The sequence below is a fragment of the Sprattus sprattus genome (genome assembly GCF_963457725.1).
Source record: "Sprattus sprattus genome assembly, chromosome: 8".
Lineage (NCBI taxonomy): Eukaryota > Metazoa > Chordata > Actinopteri > Clupeiformes > Clupeidae > Sprattus > Sprattus sprattus.
Window position 1 is genome coordinate 6,883,900 of NC_137927.1, and position 18,791 is coordinate 6,902,690.

The window sequence follows — 18,791 nt, forward strand, 5'->3', positions numbered from 1 at the left end:
AGGGAGAGAGAGAGAGATAAAGAGAGAAAGAGAGGGGGGAGAGAAAGAGGGAGAAAGGGGAGAGAAAGGGGAAGAGAGGGAGAAGTGAATGAACTAGTGATGGCTTTAGGGACAGAGGGAGGTCAGGGACAGAGATAGGGATAAAGAAAGAAAGAGAGAGAGAGAGAGTAAGAAGGAAAGAAAGAAAGAAAGAAAGAAAGAAAGAAAGGGACTCTGGGGAAAGAGAGAGAAGAGTCCGGGGATGACAATGTCACTGACGCTCATAAATATTTATCTGCAGTTGGCAGGCTACAGTGAAAGAGGTTGTTGCATAGCTACTTCACCTTATGAAAAGGAAGTGTGTGTGAGAGCGAGTGTGTGAGCGAGTGTGTGAGCGCGAGAGACACTGAGGGGGATGGGGGAATAGCCCTGAATACCTTATTATGGGCTGTCTGGGATTGAGAAGAAAAAAGAAAAAGGAGAAAACTAGGCTGGGTTATAAAGGGGGGGGGGGGGGGGGGGTCTCATGGCACTCACATATATACACACAAACTGTTGCTGTGTGTGTGTAACTTCCATTCCATGCGTGCATATGAAAGAGTGTGTGAGAGAGAGAGAGAAAGAAAGAGAGAGTGAGAGTGAGAATATGAAATACGAGAGATAATGAAATTAGTATTTTTGGTGCCAAAACCCCCTCTTAGGAGATGCTCTTTAACACATTGTGTTTGTGTGAGTGTGTGGTGGTATGTGTGTGTGTGGTGGTGTGTGTGTGTGTGTGGTGGTGTGCAAGTGTGTGGTAATGTGTGAGTGTGTGGTGGTGTGCAATTGTGTGGTGGTGTGTGTGAGTGTGTAGGTGTGTAATTGTGTGTGAGTCTGTCTGTGAATGCTCACTAAAGTATTTATCTTCTGGTTCTATACTTCAGCATCCTCCCTTGATTAACATCCCTCTCCTGTCTCTTTCACTTTCTTTCTTTCTCTCTTTCTCTCTCTCTCTCTCTATCTATCTATCTATCTATCTATCTATCTCTCTCTCACTCACTCACATTTACACAGACACACACACACACACACACACACACGCCTGCATGAGGCCCTTGAAAGGCCTCTCCCTGATCCCCTAACCCAAATGAGTCAGAAACGGTTTCTGACGCTATAAGTTGTGACATCCTTAGGCTGGTTACGCGCTACACACCACAGAAGTGCAAAAGCCACACTGCTTCTGATGAACTACACAAACTCACTCCCAAAGTAGTGTCACATCAATCCAAACCGCATTCAGACTGGGTCCCCCAAAACCACCATGAGAGAGAGAGAAGGTTCAAAATGATAGTCTCTCGATGGTCTATGATGGCTGTTCAATGCTTTTGCCTCACACACTGCAGGTGTACACCTGACGTACATCGAAGATGAGATGACACAGCGAGCCGCGGTTAGGTTAGGCTACATCGTCACAGCCGTGTCGCGTCGACTCAGCCTGGCCTAGCGCCGTTCTTCTTCTCACCACGAGGACTCTGCCGCCTCCATTATTCATGTTGTAAACTCCTCTGAATAATTCAGTGCAGCACACAGCACGACGCCTCCCATCTCCTCTCCCCCCGGCGTCCTCTCCTCTCCTCTCCCCTCCCCTCCCCTCCTGCCTCCCTCTCCCCTCCTCAGTATCTCGGCCAGATGAGGAGTCAGCTGGGGTGACGGAGCACTCACTCTTCATCCCCTGACACCGGGGGGGGGGGGGGGGGGGGGATGTCACCAAACTTCTCCAAGAACAATCTCCTGTGTCCTGTCTCAACTCAAAGCCAACACTTTACAGTCCATCTCATCAGCTCTGTTACACACACACAAACAAACATCTCATGTATAAGCAATGGTTAGTGAGCTTCCCTCAGAACTTCACACCACTGTGAATCTGAAGGCATCATCTGTGGATGAGCACATCATCCCTTAATGAGCAGCTGTGCTGGGATAAATCACAGACATCACTAATAAGTCCGTGAGAAAGAAGATGTCAGAAGGAGAGACTCCCTCATTAGAGCAGAAGAGGTGCCACCAACAGTGACAGCATCAGGACAGAGCAGCTGGTGCTTGCTCACCCGCTGACAGCTAACTTACTACCAGCTAACCTGCTCAAGGCTAACAGGCTAACGCACTAACTCATGCAGCACTGTGAGATCTCAATGCTGATGCATGTTCGGTATTAGGTGTTAAGACCTTCCTCATCATCCGATCCGGAAGTGGGCCGAGCTCTGAACACTGGGAGCCAGACACATTTGGAAAAAATATATCAGCAAGGACGAGGATGAGACTCCATTTACAGACTCTTATTAGATTACCTGCACAACGCAACGGATGCTTCTCCTTTTGGACTACTGCAGGAGCTAGAGGAATTGTTAATTCATCGGAGATCTACTCTAGTCAGGAAATGGCACCAATGTAGCTACGAGTCATGCAGTGACAGTAACAGACTCCCTCCCTCTTTCTCACTTGTGTTTAGGAGTCTCTATCCTTCCTCTGCCATCCTGCATAGTGCACATGGTACGACAGGTCCTAAATCACAAGTGACAGGACAGCACAAGCCAGTCAGGAAACCACAAGCTGCTTACAGAATACACACAGAGGCACAGCACTGCAGCGCTGCCTGAGCAGATTGCGAGTGTGTGTGTGTGTGTGTGTGTGTGTGTGTGTGTGTGTGTGTGTGTGTGTGTATGTGTATGGCCTTTTGTATCCACCAAACTCATCCCCTGCAATCAATGCAGCTGTCAACGTGTTCCAGGTATTTCTGTAAAGCACTGAACACAACATCGATGTTACAGCATTCCAAAGCATATCCGAGGGGAGAGGAGAGGAGAGGGGGGAGAGGAGAAGAGAGGAGAGGGAGAGAAGAAAGGGGGAAAGGAGAGGGGAGGAGAGGAGGAGAAGAGGGGGAGATGAGAGGGAAGGAGAAGAGGAGGTTACGGAGTCTAGTTCATCCACTCAAGCAGACACAGACACACACACACACACACACACACACACACACCTGATCTTCCTGCTGCTGTGGTGGTTATGATTTCCTAAGCCTTTGCTTCATCCTTTGGCACTGTGTTCTACAGTGTTACACTTCCCTCCCCTCCCCACCTACACAGCAGCCTGTTTCTAGCCCACCTCTCATCACTCCACAACCACACAGAACTCTTCCTTCACTGTAGGGGTGGCTGAGTGTGTGTACCTGTCTCTGCATGTAGGCAAGTCTCTGTGTGTGTGTGTGTGTGTGTGTGTGTGTGTGTGTGTGTGTGTGTGTGTGTGTGTGTGTGAGCATGTGTTTTTTTCTCTCGCTTCTTTCCCGTCAATTAATTCCATAACCCCGTTCCCTCTGATAATCTGAGGTAGAGGTTAGTTGCTAGGGAACAACAGCCTGTACTGCTTGCCTCTTCGTGTTTGAAAGTGTGCGTGTGTGTGTGTGTGTGTGTGTGTGTGTGTGTGTGTGTGTGCGCACGTGTGCGCGTGTGTGCGTGTGTGTGTGTGCCTACATCTCTTTGCACTACAGGGCAAAGGCTGGATATTTTAATTACCAGCTAATGGCTGTGCAGGTAAGTAAATGTTGAACAAGGGCTGAAGTTTAATCAGACACTCAAACGATTAGGAAAACTCATAGTGAACACCAGAGACGCATGATGCATAATCACAGAGAATGTGGAATTCTCCCTACACACTAGGAAAGAGTGACATGAAAGAAATAAACTATAAACCTCAAGCTCTCCGACATCACTTGTCTTAAATACACACAAGCTCATTTGCACAACATACAGACTCGTTTTCTTTTAATTGTTTCTTTGTCCAGTAAATGTATTTATTGACCATCACGGCTTTTTGATTCAATACACAGACTCTCAAACGTATACACATGTGCATGCACACACACACACACACACATCCATTGCTGGAGTTCCTATCTGCCCTCACAACTGGGGCTGAGAGTACGGAGTTTGTGTGTGAATGTGTGCGTGTGTGTGTGTGTGTGTGTGTGTGTGTGTGTGTGTGTGTGTGTGTGTGTGTGTGTGTGATGTTTGTGATGCTTGTGTTTCTTGTTCACTGCCAGAGAACAGCCCTGTGGGCCTTACAGGAGCACATGACTGCCCACATGAACCCAGTGCAGACAGATCTGCCAGACCTTCGCCGGACCTGCACCAGACCTGCAGCAGACCAATCTGAACCAGGGATGGCAAGGTCGACTATGAAATGTTTTAATAATCTGAAGAACAATGTCCCGTTTTGAAATGGTCAGCCAAGGGTGCCTCATTTCCATCGTACCTATGTTAAAAGATGAGTAAATCGTGCTAGTAATTAGGGACCTCGTCGTGATTATTGTTTTATTGTTGTAACTGTTCATTTAGAGAAGCTCATCGAGCCACTTTCATGAAATTTTCATTTCCAAAACATTAGATCCCATGTCCTCTCCTAACTTCCTCGATTCGATGGAGGCATATATCAATTTAGTCAAAGTATGTTCACTCGGAGTTAAGCATGTGCCCGATGACTATAAAAAGCCACCACCAATGGAGCTCCAATACTACGAGTCACCATGGCATCCCACAAGAAAGAAAAAGGTTGCCTGACTTCATCCCATTGGGGTTAGAAGTTCCAACAGACAACCAGCTAATGCACGTATGAGCACATTTTTGTGGCTTTTTCAGCCACAGCCCAAATGCCATCAGAAAATTAATGAAAATATTGTTGTTCATTTGTGCCATAAAAATTATGTGAAAAATAATGTGAATGTCATTTTTGAATGCAGTTCAAATTCAGTTTAATGTTTAATTCAGTTAACATTCAACCACAGTTTCCTTTAATATTACAGATGGAAATGAGTGGAATATTATTGAATACAATGTTATTTTCACTTGAGTATGAGTACATCTCATCAGGGCCTCAAAATCCTCTCCCGACATAAGGCTATGCAAATCAATTCAGATTCCACATTGATCAGGGTAAACCAGGAGAGGACACCCCATGCCCAATAGCTGCTCGGCAGGAGGGAGGAGACAGGGAGAAAACTGCCAACGAGCAGATTAGGTTCACAGAGTCAGTTATAGGGCTGAACGATTAATTGCATTTGCGATTAAATCATGATATGGTAAAACGCGATTATCTAACCGCAACGTCCGCGATTACAAAGTGGTGTCAAAAAAACACAATAAGATGGAACATTTTGCACACAGTGATTAAAGCAGCATAACGGATCAATTGCTAATTGCTAATGAGATGCTAGTGGCTCAAACTAGCGAAATCTCTTGAAATGTGCTTACTTTGACACTATGACCAACTAGTTAGTCAACAACTGTCCTAACACAGTCAAACATCAAGCAAGTGCAACACAAGACGGCAAATAAGCTACTTACTAGTTTGGCAGACAGTAAAAACCCGGGTGGCTTTACACCTACATAACGCAGTCATTTGCCTACGGACCCTGGTATGGAAATGGCACAGAGGCGATTCTCCATATTAAAAGTCATTGTAGCGCCCCAATTTTTCAAAGCTGTTATTTTAAGGTAAACCTGCTTATCCTAACCCTAACTCTGAAGTACAATTACTGCATAAGGCCACTTTAAAAAGTGCATGCCTTGTGTTTATACTTGACTGTGTTTAAATTACTTAAATGCACAGTGGCAAAGCCAACAATTTGTGGGAAAGAATATTTTACACTAAATGTATCTAATATTGTGTTGGTCATATTTAAATCATTAAGTACGTTTTGTTGGAAAAAAAAGAGGATAAAATGAAAAAACAAATCGCATATCAAATCGCAATCGCAATATTTTGGGGAAAAATCGCAATTAGATTATTTTCCCAAATCGTTCAGCCCTAGTCAGTTACCATGGTAACTTACCCAAAGTATGAGTTACCTCATCCCAGGGTAAACAACTAGTTTCAACTAAACCCACTTTCTGGATTAGAAAGAATGACATTCTGTAAGAGAAACTCCCCACCGCGTGTTTGTGTTGTGTTGGGGGGGGGGGGGGGGGGGGGGGGGGGGTTTGCATGTGTGTGTATGTGGGGTGTGTGTGTTGCTATTTCAGAGTGCATCCTGAGGATGTCAGTCCACAATAGAGACTTGGCAACCCTGAGACCAGTCAACTACTGCTCTGCCTTTTCCTGTGCTGTGAGCCTGGACAGGGGAAAGCACATTATTCTGATATTCTGATACTTCATCACATTTTTCTACCTCCAAACCTGAACACCCTGTACAAGCGCAGGAGTTTAGACACACAAAACTGAAGTGCTGTCCATGCTAAAGGACTGCTCTCCATGCTAGAGGACTGGCCTTGAAGCTATATGGGAACCACCACTATATTCCCCACCGTCACAGTCACCATAACACACCCACCAGCATCGCTATTATGCCACTGTGATGGCATCTGATGTCCTCAGCGAACGCTTCTGATTCCGAAGACAAACTGCTGTATAACGCTCTGATGTGGGGAACTATGGCAGCCATTGATTTGGTGTGGGGCCCACAGCCACGTAATTACACTGATGTTGATTAGTTGTGACAAGCAGGAGCTGAATCCAACAGGGGGCCATTGTGCAGGGACCCAGTCTCACTGTGAGGCTGTAGCAGGGGCCTCTGTGTGGGGGGATGGGGGGGGGCATGAATATCTGGCTTCCTTCCTTTGCACTATAATCAGACGGCACTTTGATGACCTCAGTGCTAAACTTCCCTCAATAATGAAAGCGGTGGAGGAGATCTCCCTGGCCATGGTGCTAATAGAACCTGCGATCTGTAAGCAGTTTCATCACAGAATTCATGATTGCGGTGTGTTATTATTCCGCCCTCCACCTCCCTCCCAGTCATCGGTGAGAACAGAACTGCTTATGTTTGATGAGTGTATGTGTGTGTGTGTGTGTGTGTGTAGTGCTGGCCTTTCATTCAGTCATGTGTGTTTTCTCAGTGACTCAGAGCTGAGGACTTTTCAAACAAAGGTGCAGCAGCAGTGAATGAGATCTCTCTCTCTCTCTCTCTCTCTCTCTCTCTCTCTCTCTCTCTCTCTCTCTCTCCTCTCCTCGCCTCCCTCCCACACACACACACACACACACTCACTCACACGTGATGGCCTTGTACACCTGCACACTGCCCCTGCGAAACACTGTACAGGTCTGCCTGAGCTGTGAGACTGGGTTAAGAGAAACAGAATCAACACACACCTTTACCTCTGCTCTGACCACACACAAACAAACGCACACGCACACGCACACGCACACACACACACACAGAATCACACACACACACAGAATCACACTTTTGCTGTTAAAGGGGCTTGTTCTTCTAGTCTCCACTCTGTATTGGGCTATGGGTTACATAAACGCCGTTTCTCCCCACAGACACACACACATTCCTCCTCTGAATCAAAGCTGTGCACTGGTGCAACACAAACACAAGCCCAGTGAACACTAGCTTAGGCTAATTGGGTTTATTAGACACAAGGGATTAGACCGAAAATAGGCCCACAATGGTGCTTAACGTGACAAGGCAAAGCTTAACAAACAAGATCAATCCCTGCAAATGGGGGCCCCCGCCATCTTGAAAACCCATAGGGCGACACAGAAACATGTCAACTGACCGAACGTTCACAGGAGATGGCTGCTACATAAAGGTGCTGCCTATGACTCCCATCACTGGCTGTGGAGGCTAATCTTTCTTTAGGTCTGTCGGTCTGTCAGTAACCGGACCCTTCTTTCACCCGACCCATTTGCGTAGTTCTGGCGGAATAATCCTGTCCTATGCGTAGTCTCTGCCGGAATAATCCTGTCATATGCGTAGTCTCCCCCTAAATATTTGTGCTATATTTGGACAGTGCATCACAAGATCTAGGGAGCAGCAAAGGCAGGTTGGCGCTCCTCTGGTGGTTTGCTTGAGGCATAACCCCACTGCAGATGGAACCTGCACTACAACAGTGCTTCAGTTGGAAGGGCAGCCAACCACTGACTGACAATCAATCTATTGTGAATAATGTCCATAACAGTTCTAGAGGGTCAAGTAGTACAGATCATTGCTTTCAGATTGATCATGTGAAGCCTTGCAGTTCATTCTGTGTTTTGTAATCCACTTGAAAAAATGCTGCAGATTCAGTGTTAATATACAGCGCTGTTCCTTTCTGTATCTACACAAGAACCTCCCATTTAAACAGTGCAATTCTTTCAAACTGGGCTGTCATTCATTTTGTAACCACCACAGGTGAATAACATCAACACAGAGGAGGGTCAAGGTAGTCGACGAGTTTGTTTACCTCAGCAACAAAATCCCCAGTGCCTGCTGGTCAGACCGGGACACTGCAGTGGTTGGGGTTTAGCTCAGATTGGTCTCGAGGTCAGTGTCTTCCCAGCCTCACTTTGAAAAGGTCTCACAAGAGACACCATCTTCATTTAATTCATGTGCTCATTGTGCTACAACCATCAGGTTCCTTGCATTGCACCTGCGGCCAAAGAAGGATTTCACACCCATTTCATCAGAAATTGTTATGTCACCACCTTCACACTGTTGAGAGATTTTGGGAGAGCCACACTTTCATAACCCTGCTCGTTACCACATGATTATGTTATCAGGCACAGCTCAGTAGGTCCGATTCTCTGGAAGAGGACAGGGGGCAGAGGTCAAGTACAGCCAATGCTACATAAGCTGCTGTAGCTCCTGCAGCAAACATCTGCCTCTACATTCTTTATCTTTTTGGCCTTCAACTTCTCTGCACCCCCCTTGTGTTTTTGTTTATCTATTTTGACGCCTCCATCCACAGATTGAAGAGGCCGGTGTCAAGCCATCCATAGCTTTTTTCATAAAATGGAACCTTTAGTTGTCACCACTCTGACCAAATCCCCAATGGTGATCTGAGGTGAGGGGAACCAGCCAATGGTGATCTGAGGTGAGGGGAACCAGCCAATTCAGCGAAGCGGAGAGGTAAACTACAGGCAACCAGGCAGGCATGAGTCTCCATCTTTGTCTCCATCCTTAACCATCTACCATAACAATTAGGCCTGGTCTTAGGTCATTCTGCAAAGGGCCATGACCTGAGTGACCTCAGTCTCCTGCCTGACTTGTTCAGAGCTCAGCCCTGACTTGTGGTGTGAGTGAGACATCATGAGCCTCATGGTGAATCCCCCCTGGCTGATACCATAGGGGCAGGGTTTGGGCCTGAGAGTCTAACATCTCCACAAAGAAAATGAGAGGCAAAAGGTGCAACTGAAGGACATTCCAGAGGGAATTGGATTAGGTATGAGGAGGAGGAGGAGGAGGAGGGAGGGGAGTGTGTTTTTGGCTGGCTAGAGGAAGAGTTGGCCAGAGGCCTGCAAACATGACGAGTTGAACAAGTCCGCTGGTCTCCACAGAGGAGCAGTTACACAGATACACTTTCAGCGCAAACCACAAACTGACACCTGACACCCACAACCCAACTAGTAGTGCTGTAGCGACGCGTCGATGACGTCGACGCGTCGATTTCAAAATTACGTCGACGCCATATTTTTACGTCGACGCTTCGGCACATACACGTGGTTGACCCAAACAGAAACAAACATTGCGCAAGGACTGAGAGAGCAGAAACCCAGGGAATTGCTTGGCGCCATTAGTTGATATTGGCGATCTAACGTAGTGAATCATGATACATACTATAAGCTGACCAACACCATGACTTAGCTCTCTGTGCCGTTTGTTCATGCTTAGTTGCCGTGTTCTGCAGCCGTAAGTTAACGTTAACTTAACTGACACACTAGTAGCTAGCTAACGTTAACTACTAGCACCCAAGCACGAACAAACTGCACGGAGAGCTATAGTTTGCTAGCACCACCGAAGTGCGCAGAGCTCAAGCTACACAACACACTGAACAAACGTTAAATTAATGTAACCAACGTTACTTATTGTCCCCTTCACGAGAGACAATGGGGTGCGTTTCTATCTCCATTCTCAAACGTCTCGTATTTAACGTTTGTTCAGTGTGTTGTGTAGCTTGAGCTCTGCGCACTTCGGTGGTGCTAGCTAACTATCTTCTTAGCTCTCCGTGCAGTTTGTTCGTGCTTGGTAGCTAGCTACTATAGCGGCAGCGGCTAGACAGCTGTGTCAGTTTAGTAAACGTTAACTTACGGCTGCAGAACACGCCAACCAAGCACCAACAAACGGCACAGAGAGCTAACTCATGCTGTGGTCATTTACGAGTCAAACACATAACATTAGACTAACGTTGGCCAGCTTATAGTATGTATCATGATTCACTACCACGTTAGATCGCCAATGTCAACTAATGCAGCCAAGCAATGTCCAGGACAGGGCTGCACATAAGGTGGTGCGCAGTGCTCATCAATGAATGAATGTTTTTACAAGCACTGAAAACATTTAAATTAATGAGCACCACATCCAAATGTGATAGGGCTCATTTGAGTACCAAACATTTTACTGTGAACTCTAGATAAACATGAAATGCATTGTTGGACTTTTGCTGTGCAAAACGGTGCTCATTAAAGTATATTATTAAGATTTTTTGGGGTATTTATTTGAGATACATTATGGTTTTAATCGAGCAACAGAAAAATAATCGTTAGACTAATCGTCCAATTAGTCGTTAGATTAGTCGACTATTCGATAAAATAATCGCCAGATTAATCGTTTTGAAAATAATCGTTTACCCCCAGCCCTACCAACTAGTAGCAGACAGCAACTCAAGATGCCTTGTTAAGCTGCCAAGCACAGGTTTACTTTGAACTTTTTTGGGAGACGTTAGTTGGGTTTGATCAAAGACTAAATCCATCACAGACTGGCATTGGATACCAGCTCTTTGTATTCTATATTAAACTCTGCAGTACAAATATAGAAAAGAATGACATAAGCAATGCTGAAAAACACTCAGACTACAAACAATGACAGGGCTTTTGTTCCGTGTGTCATTACCATGGTGATTTACGTGCAGACATTTCAGCAGGGAGACAAACATGACCTCTGTGAGGTGACCTCTCGTGTCCTCTCTGCTGTGCTGACGGACTGCATGCCACTTCTCAGAACAGCAGAGTTCACATACTGACTATCACTCCATTATTCTGATGTCGGCTTCTATATTATTATTATTATTATTATATTAGGTCTGCGAGTCATCCAACTGAAAGCAAATTGTCCTGAACAAGCTTAGGTCTGTGTGTGAGCACAGTAGATCATCTGAACAATGCATAAGATGTGGAAGTGCTGAATCTACATCAGGACTCATCGGAGAGCGTGGGGAACCGTGAATCCTATTGCAGATCCACTGAATCTACATCAGGGCTTATAAGAGTGTCGAGAACCGTATATCTGTCTTGAGAAGCCTCAGGCAGAGCACAGCGTTTGGGTGCGTGACACTCGCGGAGAAGGGAGCCGTGGCGTCTGCAATGTGCTCTAAATCAGCGTGAAGTCTGTGCTGTTGAGACACTGGCCTGAATAGTGGAGAGAAGGAGGTCTTTGTCAACAAGTCTTAGCCCCTTTGGCGGGGCCAGCGCTGAGGGCTTTCTGGACCGCTTAATCACGTAATTAATCAGCTCAGGGTTTGATCCACTGGCACTCCGAATGTTCCCTGTGCTGGAAGGATTACTCTAGTTGACTCACACACTCCACCAGAGCCGGGTCTGTGCGTATGAGCAAAACAAACACGTTGGTTTCTCACTCTGAGATGGGCAAGCCAGGGTCTCTCTCTCAACGGCAACCCGGGTTAGGTATTAGCAGCTAACCGTTGATGGTTTAGCAACCTTGATGTCCTTGACGAGACATGAGACTACAGGAATGCACATTCAGGGACTTTAGATTCTCCACACAGCTCTGAACAATGAGAGCTATGCAGTGTGCACTGCAAGCGATGTTAAAACCTCCATTCGCCTTCATTCCTTATTGAAGGTCGCCATTTTCTTTCCCACTGCTTAGAAACTATTTCACATTGATATGACAGTGCATGGAGAGTATGCATGAGAGCGAGAGATCGGTTTCAGGATGAGGAGTCTGTGTCTCTGCACGGGACTCACTGTTCTACGTCTCTGCACGGAGCTCACTGTCTTGAGTCTCTGAACTGCACGGAGCTCAATGGTCTGTATCTGCACTGGACTCACTGGCCTGGTGACCATCAACACGACATCGATTGTCACAGCAGAGCAGGAACAGGGGCTGGATAAGCTTCCCCCGAACGCACACGCACACGCACACGCACACGTACACGCACACACACGTCTGACCACCTCACTGAAACAAACAAGCCCATATCCTCAAGTTAAACCCATCGACCCATGCTAATACACATATGCGTACACTATAAAAACTTGTCAGAACAAAAGCATGGGAGAGTCAAATTTGAAAATATGAATGCATAACATGACTATGATGCAAAATGCACGCACAGACCACATAATGCACACACAGATCCTCCTTATTTGACCCCAGTGAAGTCCATTACAATTCAAAGATCACCGTGCCATCTATTTCGCAATATTTGCTATGGTCTCTAACAGCAATTAAACTGAAGTCCATCAATGCTTACCTCAAGGTCTGTTGATTTGAATTTTAAATTGCAAGAAATCTACCCAACACACTTGTGTAAGTCCAGACAGAGCCAACATACACACACACACACAGTGAGACCTCTCGGTTGAAAAAGCCCATCTCATGGGCTCTGGCAAGTAAAACTAAAAGAGGAGGCAAGACTGGAGGGATGCTTCAGAGTCCCTAATTAGATTCCCACCCTCACAGTTCACCGTTGTGCTTCTGAAGAGGGCAACGGCTGAAAACTTCACTTGCTTTTAATTTTCAAATCCAAACAGACGTCACGCCTGATCCACGTAGCGCGTGGTGTCAGCGTAGATGCACCACTGCACACAAACCTGGGTCAAGACATCAGAGAGGTCACAATAGTGTAGTCTCAGTGTAGAGACAATTACCTTCTTTCTTGTGAGTGGATGCTGTATCCACACGTTTTGTTACACACGGAAAACCTTGTGTGTTGAACACCATTTGACTGTTGTTGAGGGCCACATTTAAACCTCTCTCGACTGACTTACACACCACAGTCAGTCAGATGTTACATTTTGGTGTAGGTTTACTTTGGCTAATTATTAGTTTCAGCAACACAGCTGTGTACTTGGTCTTTGACATTGACAATCATGTCCTACAATAGGTAGTTTCTGGGTAAGTTGGCCTGAGTTTACATTGGAGACATGGTAGAATAATAGAGACTGCGTCAGAACCCAGCATAAATACCCTCCGTGGTGTGATGAGAATGCTGGCTGTCTGTGGATGCAGCTGAAGCAATGAGAATGAAGCTGAAACAGTGAGAATGAAGCTGAAGCAATGAGAATGCAGCTGAAGCAGTGAGAATGCAGCTGAAGCAATGAGAATGCAGCTGAAGCAGTGAGAATGCAGCTGAAGCAATGAGAATGAAGCAGTGAGAATGCAGCTGAAGCAATGAGAATGCAGCTAAAGCAGTGAGAATGCAGCTGAAGCAATGAGAATGCAGCTGAAGCAGTGAGAATGCAGCTGAAGCAATGAGAATGAAGCAGTGAGAATGCAGCTGAAGCAATGAGAATGCAGCTAAAGCAGTGAGAATGCAGCTGAAGCAATGAGAATGCAGCTGAAGCAGTGAGAATGCAGCTGAAGCAATGAGAATGCAGCTAAAGCAGTGAGAATGCAGCTGAAGCAATGAGAATGCAGCTGAAGCAGTGAGAATGCAGCTGAAGCAATGAGAATGAAGCAGTGAGAATGCTGCTGAAGCAGTGAGAATGCAGCTGAAGCAGTGATAATGCAGCTGAAGCAATGATAAGCAGGTTGCCTTTGGGGATAGCAGAGGTCTCAGTAAGGGCAGCGGTGTGGTGACGGTATGTACAGTACGTGCAGCATGGGCAGCATATGGAGGGAGAGGAGTGTGTAATTTTAGCCCCGGCGTGAGGGCATCACTCAGGGCTGCTCTTCAGCTGCAGGCTCCAGGACCTGCTGCAGCCCTTGTGATTTAAATGACACGGCTGTGTCTCTGCAGCCTCTGGGCTGAGCTGTTACTGCCCCAGACATAGTCCTGCCCCTGTTCTCCCTGCTGATTAGGCATGTGACACTGCTTAGTACCCTCTGAAACACGCGGACTGGGGGGTGGGTGGAGGGGAGTGATGGAGAGGGAGAGTAAGAGAGGAAGATGGAGATAGAGAGGGGGAGACTAGAGAATGGATCTGGGCTTCTCAAGTGAGAGGCTCTAGTGTAAGGAAACAGCAAGGCCGGGACAGGGTCGAGGGGGATGTATAGTCAGAGCTGTCAAACTAACATCCCAACACTTAAATCTGTTGTTTGTTTGGCTTGATTTTGAACCAAACTGGAATCAACAGACAGCACACAGCTACAAGTTCCAGCACAGGACAAAATCCTTCAACAGCTCTCACCAGCTTTTCTACTTATGCCCCAAAAAAGAACTAGTATCACAAATACAGCAACTGACAGTATCTTTTATTCCCCATCAGGGACAGCCTGCAATCTAGGATGATATTCCAGCAGGAATCAGCTCTTGCTTCCTGTGTGCTGGAGCTGTGCTGTGCTGTGCTGTGCTGTGCCGTGCCGTGTCGGCAGGGTGCTTCTCGTCCCCCTTTTAAATGCTGCAAACTGCTGATGGGTACAGAAATGAGCTGAAGCACACGCTGAGCCAAAACAGAGAGCAGCCTTACTGGTGGGGTTTGGTTACACACAGACATTCACTCTCACACACACAGTCTCCACCTGAAGATAGAGTAGCATCGACCAACTCTGGACCTGATCTGCACCAAAGCTGCCCCGAGTCGGCATATTTGCCCTAGATCAGGTCCATAGCTGCCCCAGAGTCGGCATACCTGCCCTAGATCAGACCCAAAGCCACTCCACAGTCCACCGATCTGCCCTAGATCAGCACCATAGCTGCCCCAGAGTCGGCATACCTGCCCTAGATCAGACCCAAAGCCACTCCACAGTCCACCGATCTGCCCTAGATCAGCACCATAGCTGCCCCAGAGTCGACACGTGGATGTTGTCACACAGTTTAAGATGGACGGGTCACCTGGCATGAGAGATAGCTGGGGTCACACACACACAAACACACACAAACACACACAGACACACACACACTAGCTGCAGTCATTGTCCCCTTCATCCTTGCAGATTTCTGATGCATTTCCTGTTCCTGTAGGAAGCACAGAGGAGAGGAGAGGCCCTCTGCTCTCAGTGCCTGCTCTGGGCTTAGCCCCCCGGCTTCCTGGGGTATATTTAGCGGGTGCTAATCCCGTCCTGAGATCCCGTCGCTGAGGACAGGGCAGCGAGCTCGATCCGCCGCCTGATCGCCCTGTCAGGAGTCACAGTAATTCACGCACGCCCAACCCACTTACGCAACCGAGCTGACCCCACTCGCCCTTGCCATCTTCCCTCGACCTCAAGCAGGACAGCTTCACAGACTCCTGGATAGCCGCCCCTGAGGCGCATCACCACGAGCATCTGCTGGCTTTGACAGACAGGCAGAGATGGTGGGGGGGTGGGGTGAAGGCAAGGTGGCAGCATAGGCCTTTAGAGCAGATCAGGCCTCAGACTTCACTAGGCTGTGGTAGTCATGGCCACTGAAGCCTGGGCTAATCCCTCAGCAGACGCCCTATTAGGCTAAAGTGTGTCAGCTCCTGAGGTCTGAGGCCTGGGGCCTGAGGCATGGACACGTTGACTGCTGGGGCTGAGAGGTGATCACACGCAGGTGACTGTGGTCTACTCAGAGAGGATGGTCGCATGATCTGAGAGATCAGCTGATGACATTTAGGGCACTTGACTGGAAGTGCACCATGTTCTACTTTAGTCCTTACTAATGTATGTCCACTTAACACAGTTAGCGTCAGCATATGAACCTGTGTCACCTCAGCTACACTCTCCTAAAAGACACGTAGACATCCAGAAACTGGATTTTTGCATGAACTGCCCCTCATCTAGGCATTATTCTTCTTAATGTAGCGGACTTCCTGAAATACTCCACTGCCAAAACACAGTGGCACACACTTGCTGATTAAAATGTGCTATCAGTAAGTGGGAGCCAACGCTGGAGAGCCCATAGGCCCTAATCAGAAGGAAAAATGCATAGCCTACAGAACGAGCTGCTACCAGTCTACCTACCAGTTTTATAGTTTTGGCGCTACATAAATACAATTGAATTGAATATCAAACTGACCTTCTTGCTCTCCTACAAGATTGTACAGTTAAAACGAAACTGTGAGGACATATTATGCAATCCCTCTGAAAATACCAGATTAAAAAGGTGGCTCCACTTATATGCTAATCATTAAATGTGACCGTGTTTATAGCTACTGGGCTAATTTTGTCACTGGATAAAGATGGATACGGACTTGTTGGGCCGGTCGTCACATGTATCGTCTGCTTACTGCGTGTGGACATTTTCAGGGATATCACAACTCTGGGACTGTTCTTTTAATAAAAGCCTGCGAGAACACAACGAGCTATTGTTCGGCGAATGACAGGCCTGGAAGGCTTGAGATATCCCTGGTGTGTGTGATACAACAGCCTCACGTCACCAGAATTGCCTCCCCGGCTATTTAATTTGTATCGATTCCTTGCTGCCTATTGTTGTCAGGATCTACGATAAACCACACGTTAGTGGTCAATACAGATAGCTTGTGGCAAACTTGTTTCCGACTGAGAACAATTGAATTAATAGCAATGTAACCCGTATGCACATAGGATACTGATGTTGAAACAGGACCCGCTGAAGGATAAAACGCCCTATATTAGCCTCCTCAGTGAAAGAGCTGTTGGCTGACAACAGTCGGAGTGAGATGACACCAATGTCACCAAAAAAGCGAACACCACAATTGACTGAAATCTCAAACAAATGCTTGTTTCTTGGACGCTCATGAGGACCAAATGTACTACCTTATGCCTTGCAAAATAGTATTTTCTTTAGCCACCTTTCTGAGTTGGTTAGCTTAGTGGGTAACTCGATTTTGGGATTTCGTCATCTTCCAGCTATTCAACACACGGAGAGAGACAACGGATGGCATCGGCTAATTAGAGAATTAGTTTAGCCTGTAATATAATTGTGAAACTTAAAACAGACAGAAAACAAGAACAAAGGCTTACAACACCTTTGCCATGGGTCAAGTTACCTAGGTTCTGCTTGGCAAGTGGCTTTATCAGGCATAGATTATAATTACGCTACAAGGATTCTGCAAGCATGCAACTGTCTCGCCTACGGAGCTGCATAGATCACCAATGCAGATAGGCAACAATGTTGCGAGCTCCGTTGTATTACAAATGTTACCGATGATGCTGAGGTGGATCATAGGTAGATTCTGCTATTTCAGAGCTAAGGGTTGACCAACATATGCTAATGTTCCGGCTGCTTACTAGGCCTATGTGACTTAGCCTAATTAAAAGGGTAACGTTAGTGTACTGACCTGTTGCGTTCTTTCGGCCGGGTTCATCATCACTGCCTGCCGAAAGCGGTTATCCACGTAAGACGCCATTGCTTTGACAACAGCCGCAACACAATTATGAACGTAAATCCAACAGTGTAACTTTCAAGTCTGTAAACTGTTTTCAGCGAATGATACAATATTTAGGTAACTGCACCGCTACTTCACTGGCCCATCAGCCGAGGCTTAGTCCCCAGGCCACAGGCTAAGCCGCGGGGTTTCTTTATGTCCACGGTCCGATCCCGGAGGATGAGCACGGTTTCCACTCGCCAAAGACTGCGTGGAGTCTGACTGTGTGGATCCTTCTGTGTGCTGACGAAGGGTTTTTTGTTTTCTCTCTGCTCAATGCGTTCCTGGAGAAATCGTCCTTTTATTTATGCAGTCTCGGGGGGAGGAAAAGGCATTCTTCAGCATTCTGCTCTCTTTGGCTATCACCGTTCAAAATACCCTTCTGTACAGGAAGAAAGTATCCACAAATTAAAGCGAGTGTCCATTGTAGACGATGGCGTTTTCAATCTCGAGTTAGTTGCAGTATTTCTTTATCAAACATTTTGAAGGTTTTCAAAAGTGACGAGAAATCCGCCGCAACGGGTCTCTGTTGTGTGCCACCATGGTGACTACTGACATAAGAGGAGGTCGGCTTATGGGCGAGTCCATTCAGTCTGTTCAATAAAGGACTCGCCAAACAATGTGCTGAAGGAGCTATCTTATGTCGCCACCCACCGAAAGAAAGAGGAACGACAAGGTCGAGATTCAGCAACCTCATCAATTTCTTCCTCTACCTACCTCAAATCTCACTGGAGGCACTTAACGGAAAGAAACCATTACAATTGCAAAAATATAAAACTGAATTGGCTTAAGTACATATTCAGGGTAATTGGAAACAGCGTATTCTTTACCTGTCCACAACTATAAAACTGGACTGCTATAAAACAGAACATCGTGAGCTTTGCCACCAGCTGAATTTGGCAAGACACTGTCAGTTTTGACCCCAGCAATCAGTCATCTGGTTTTGACCCCCAGATCACCACATTGCCCTCAGCCACATCCGAGTTCTAGGTAGAACACATTACAGCCATGTCTCACTGACCTTGGAGTGAGACATGCTTGGTTCAGCTCTTCTGAGCTCATGTAAGCATGCTCGATTTTAAAATGCTCCATTATTTAAGTCAATAAAGCATAAAACACTTCATTGTAAAACACTGCAGCAGTACTCTAAAATACATGGTACTCTATAGAGTGTAACATTCTGCAGCAGTTTTCTATGGAGTGTAAAAGGTTCTGTTTTGATAAATAAATATTGCCAATGAAGTCTATAAACACACTCTATGTCTGCTTACCCCTCAGCCTCCTAGCCCACTCCTTAGTCCTTTTCTGGA

General features: G+C 46.5%; 1 protein-coding gene across 2 annotated transcripts in view; it reads right to left on the bottom strand.

The window, feature by feature from the left end:
- rapgef2b (Rap guanine nucleotide exchange factor 2b) overlaps positions 1-17,571 on the bottom strand; it is a 94,424-nt gene extending 76,853 nt beyond the window's left edge. For both annotated transcript variants that reach the window (XM_080842992.1, XM_080842991.1), the window contains exon 1: positions 17,395-17,571. In XM_080842992.1, the coding sequence (XP_080699118.1) occupies positions 17,395-17,463 (69 nt within the window). In that variant the 5' untranslated portion in view covers positions 17,464-17,571. The remainder of the gene's footprint in view (positions 1-17,394) is intronic.
- Between the last annotated feature and the right edge of the window lie 1,220 nt (positions 17,572-18,791).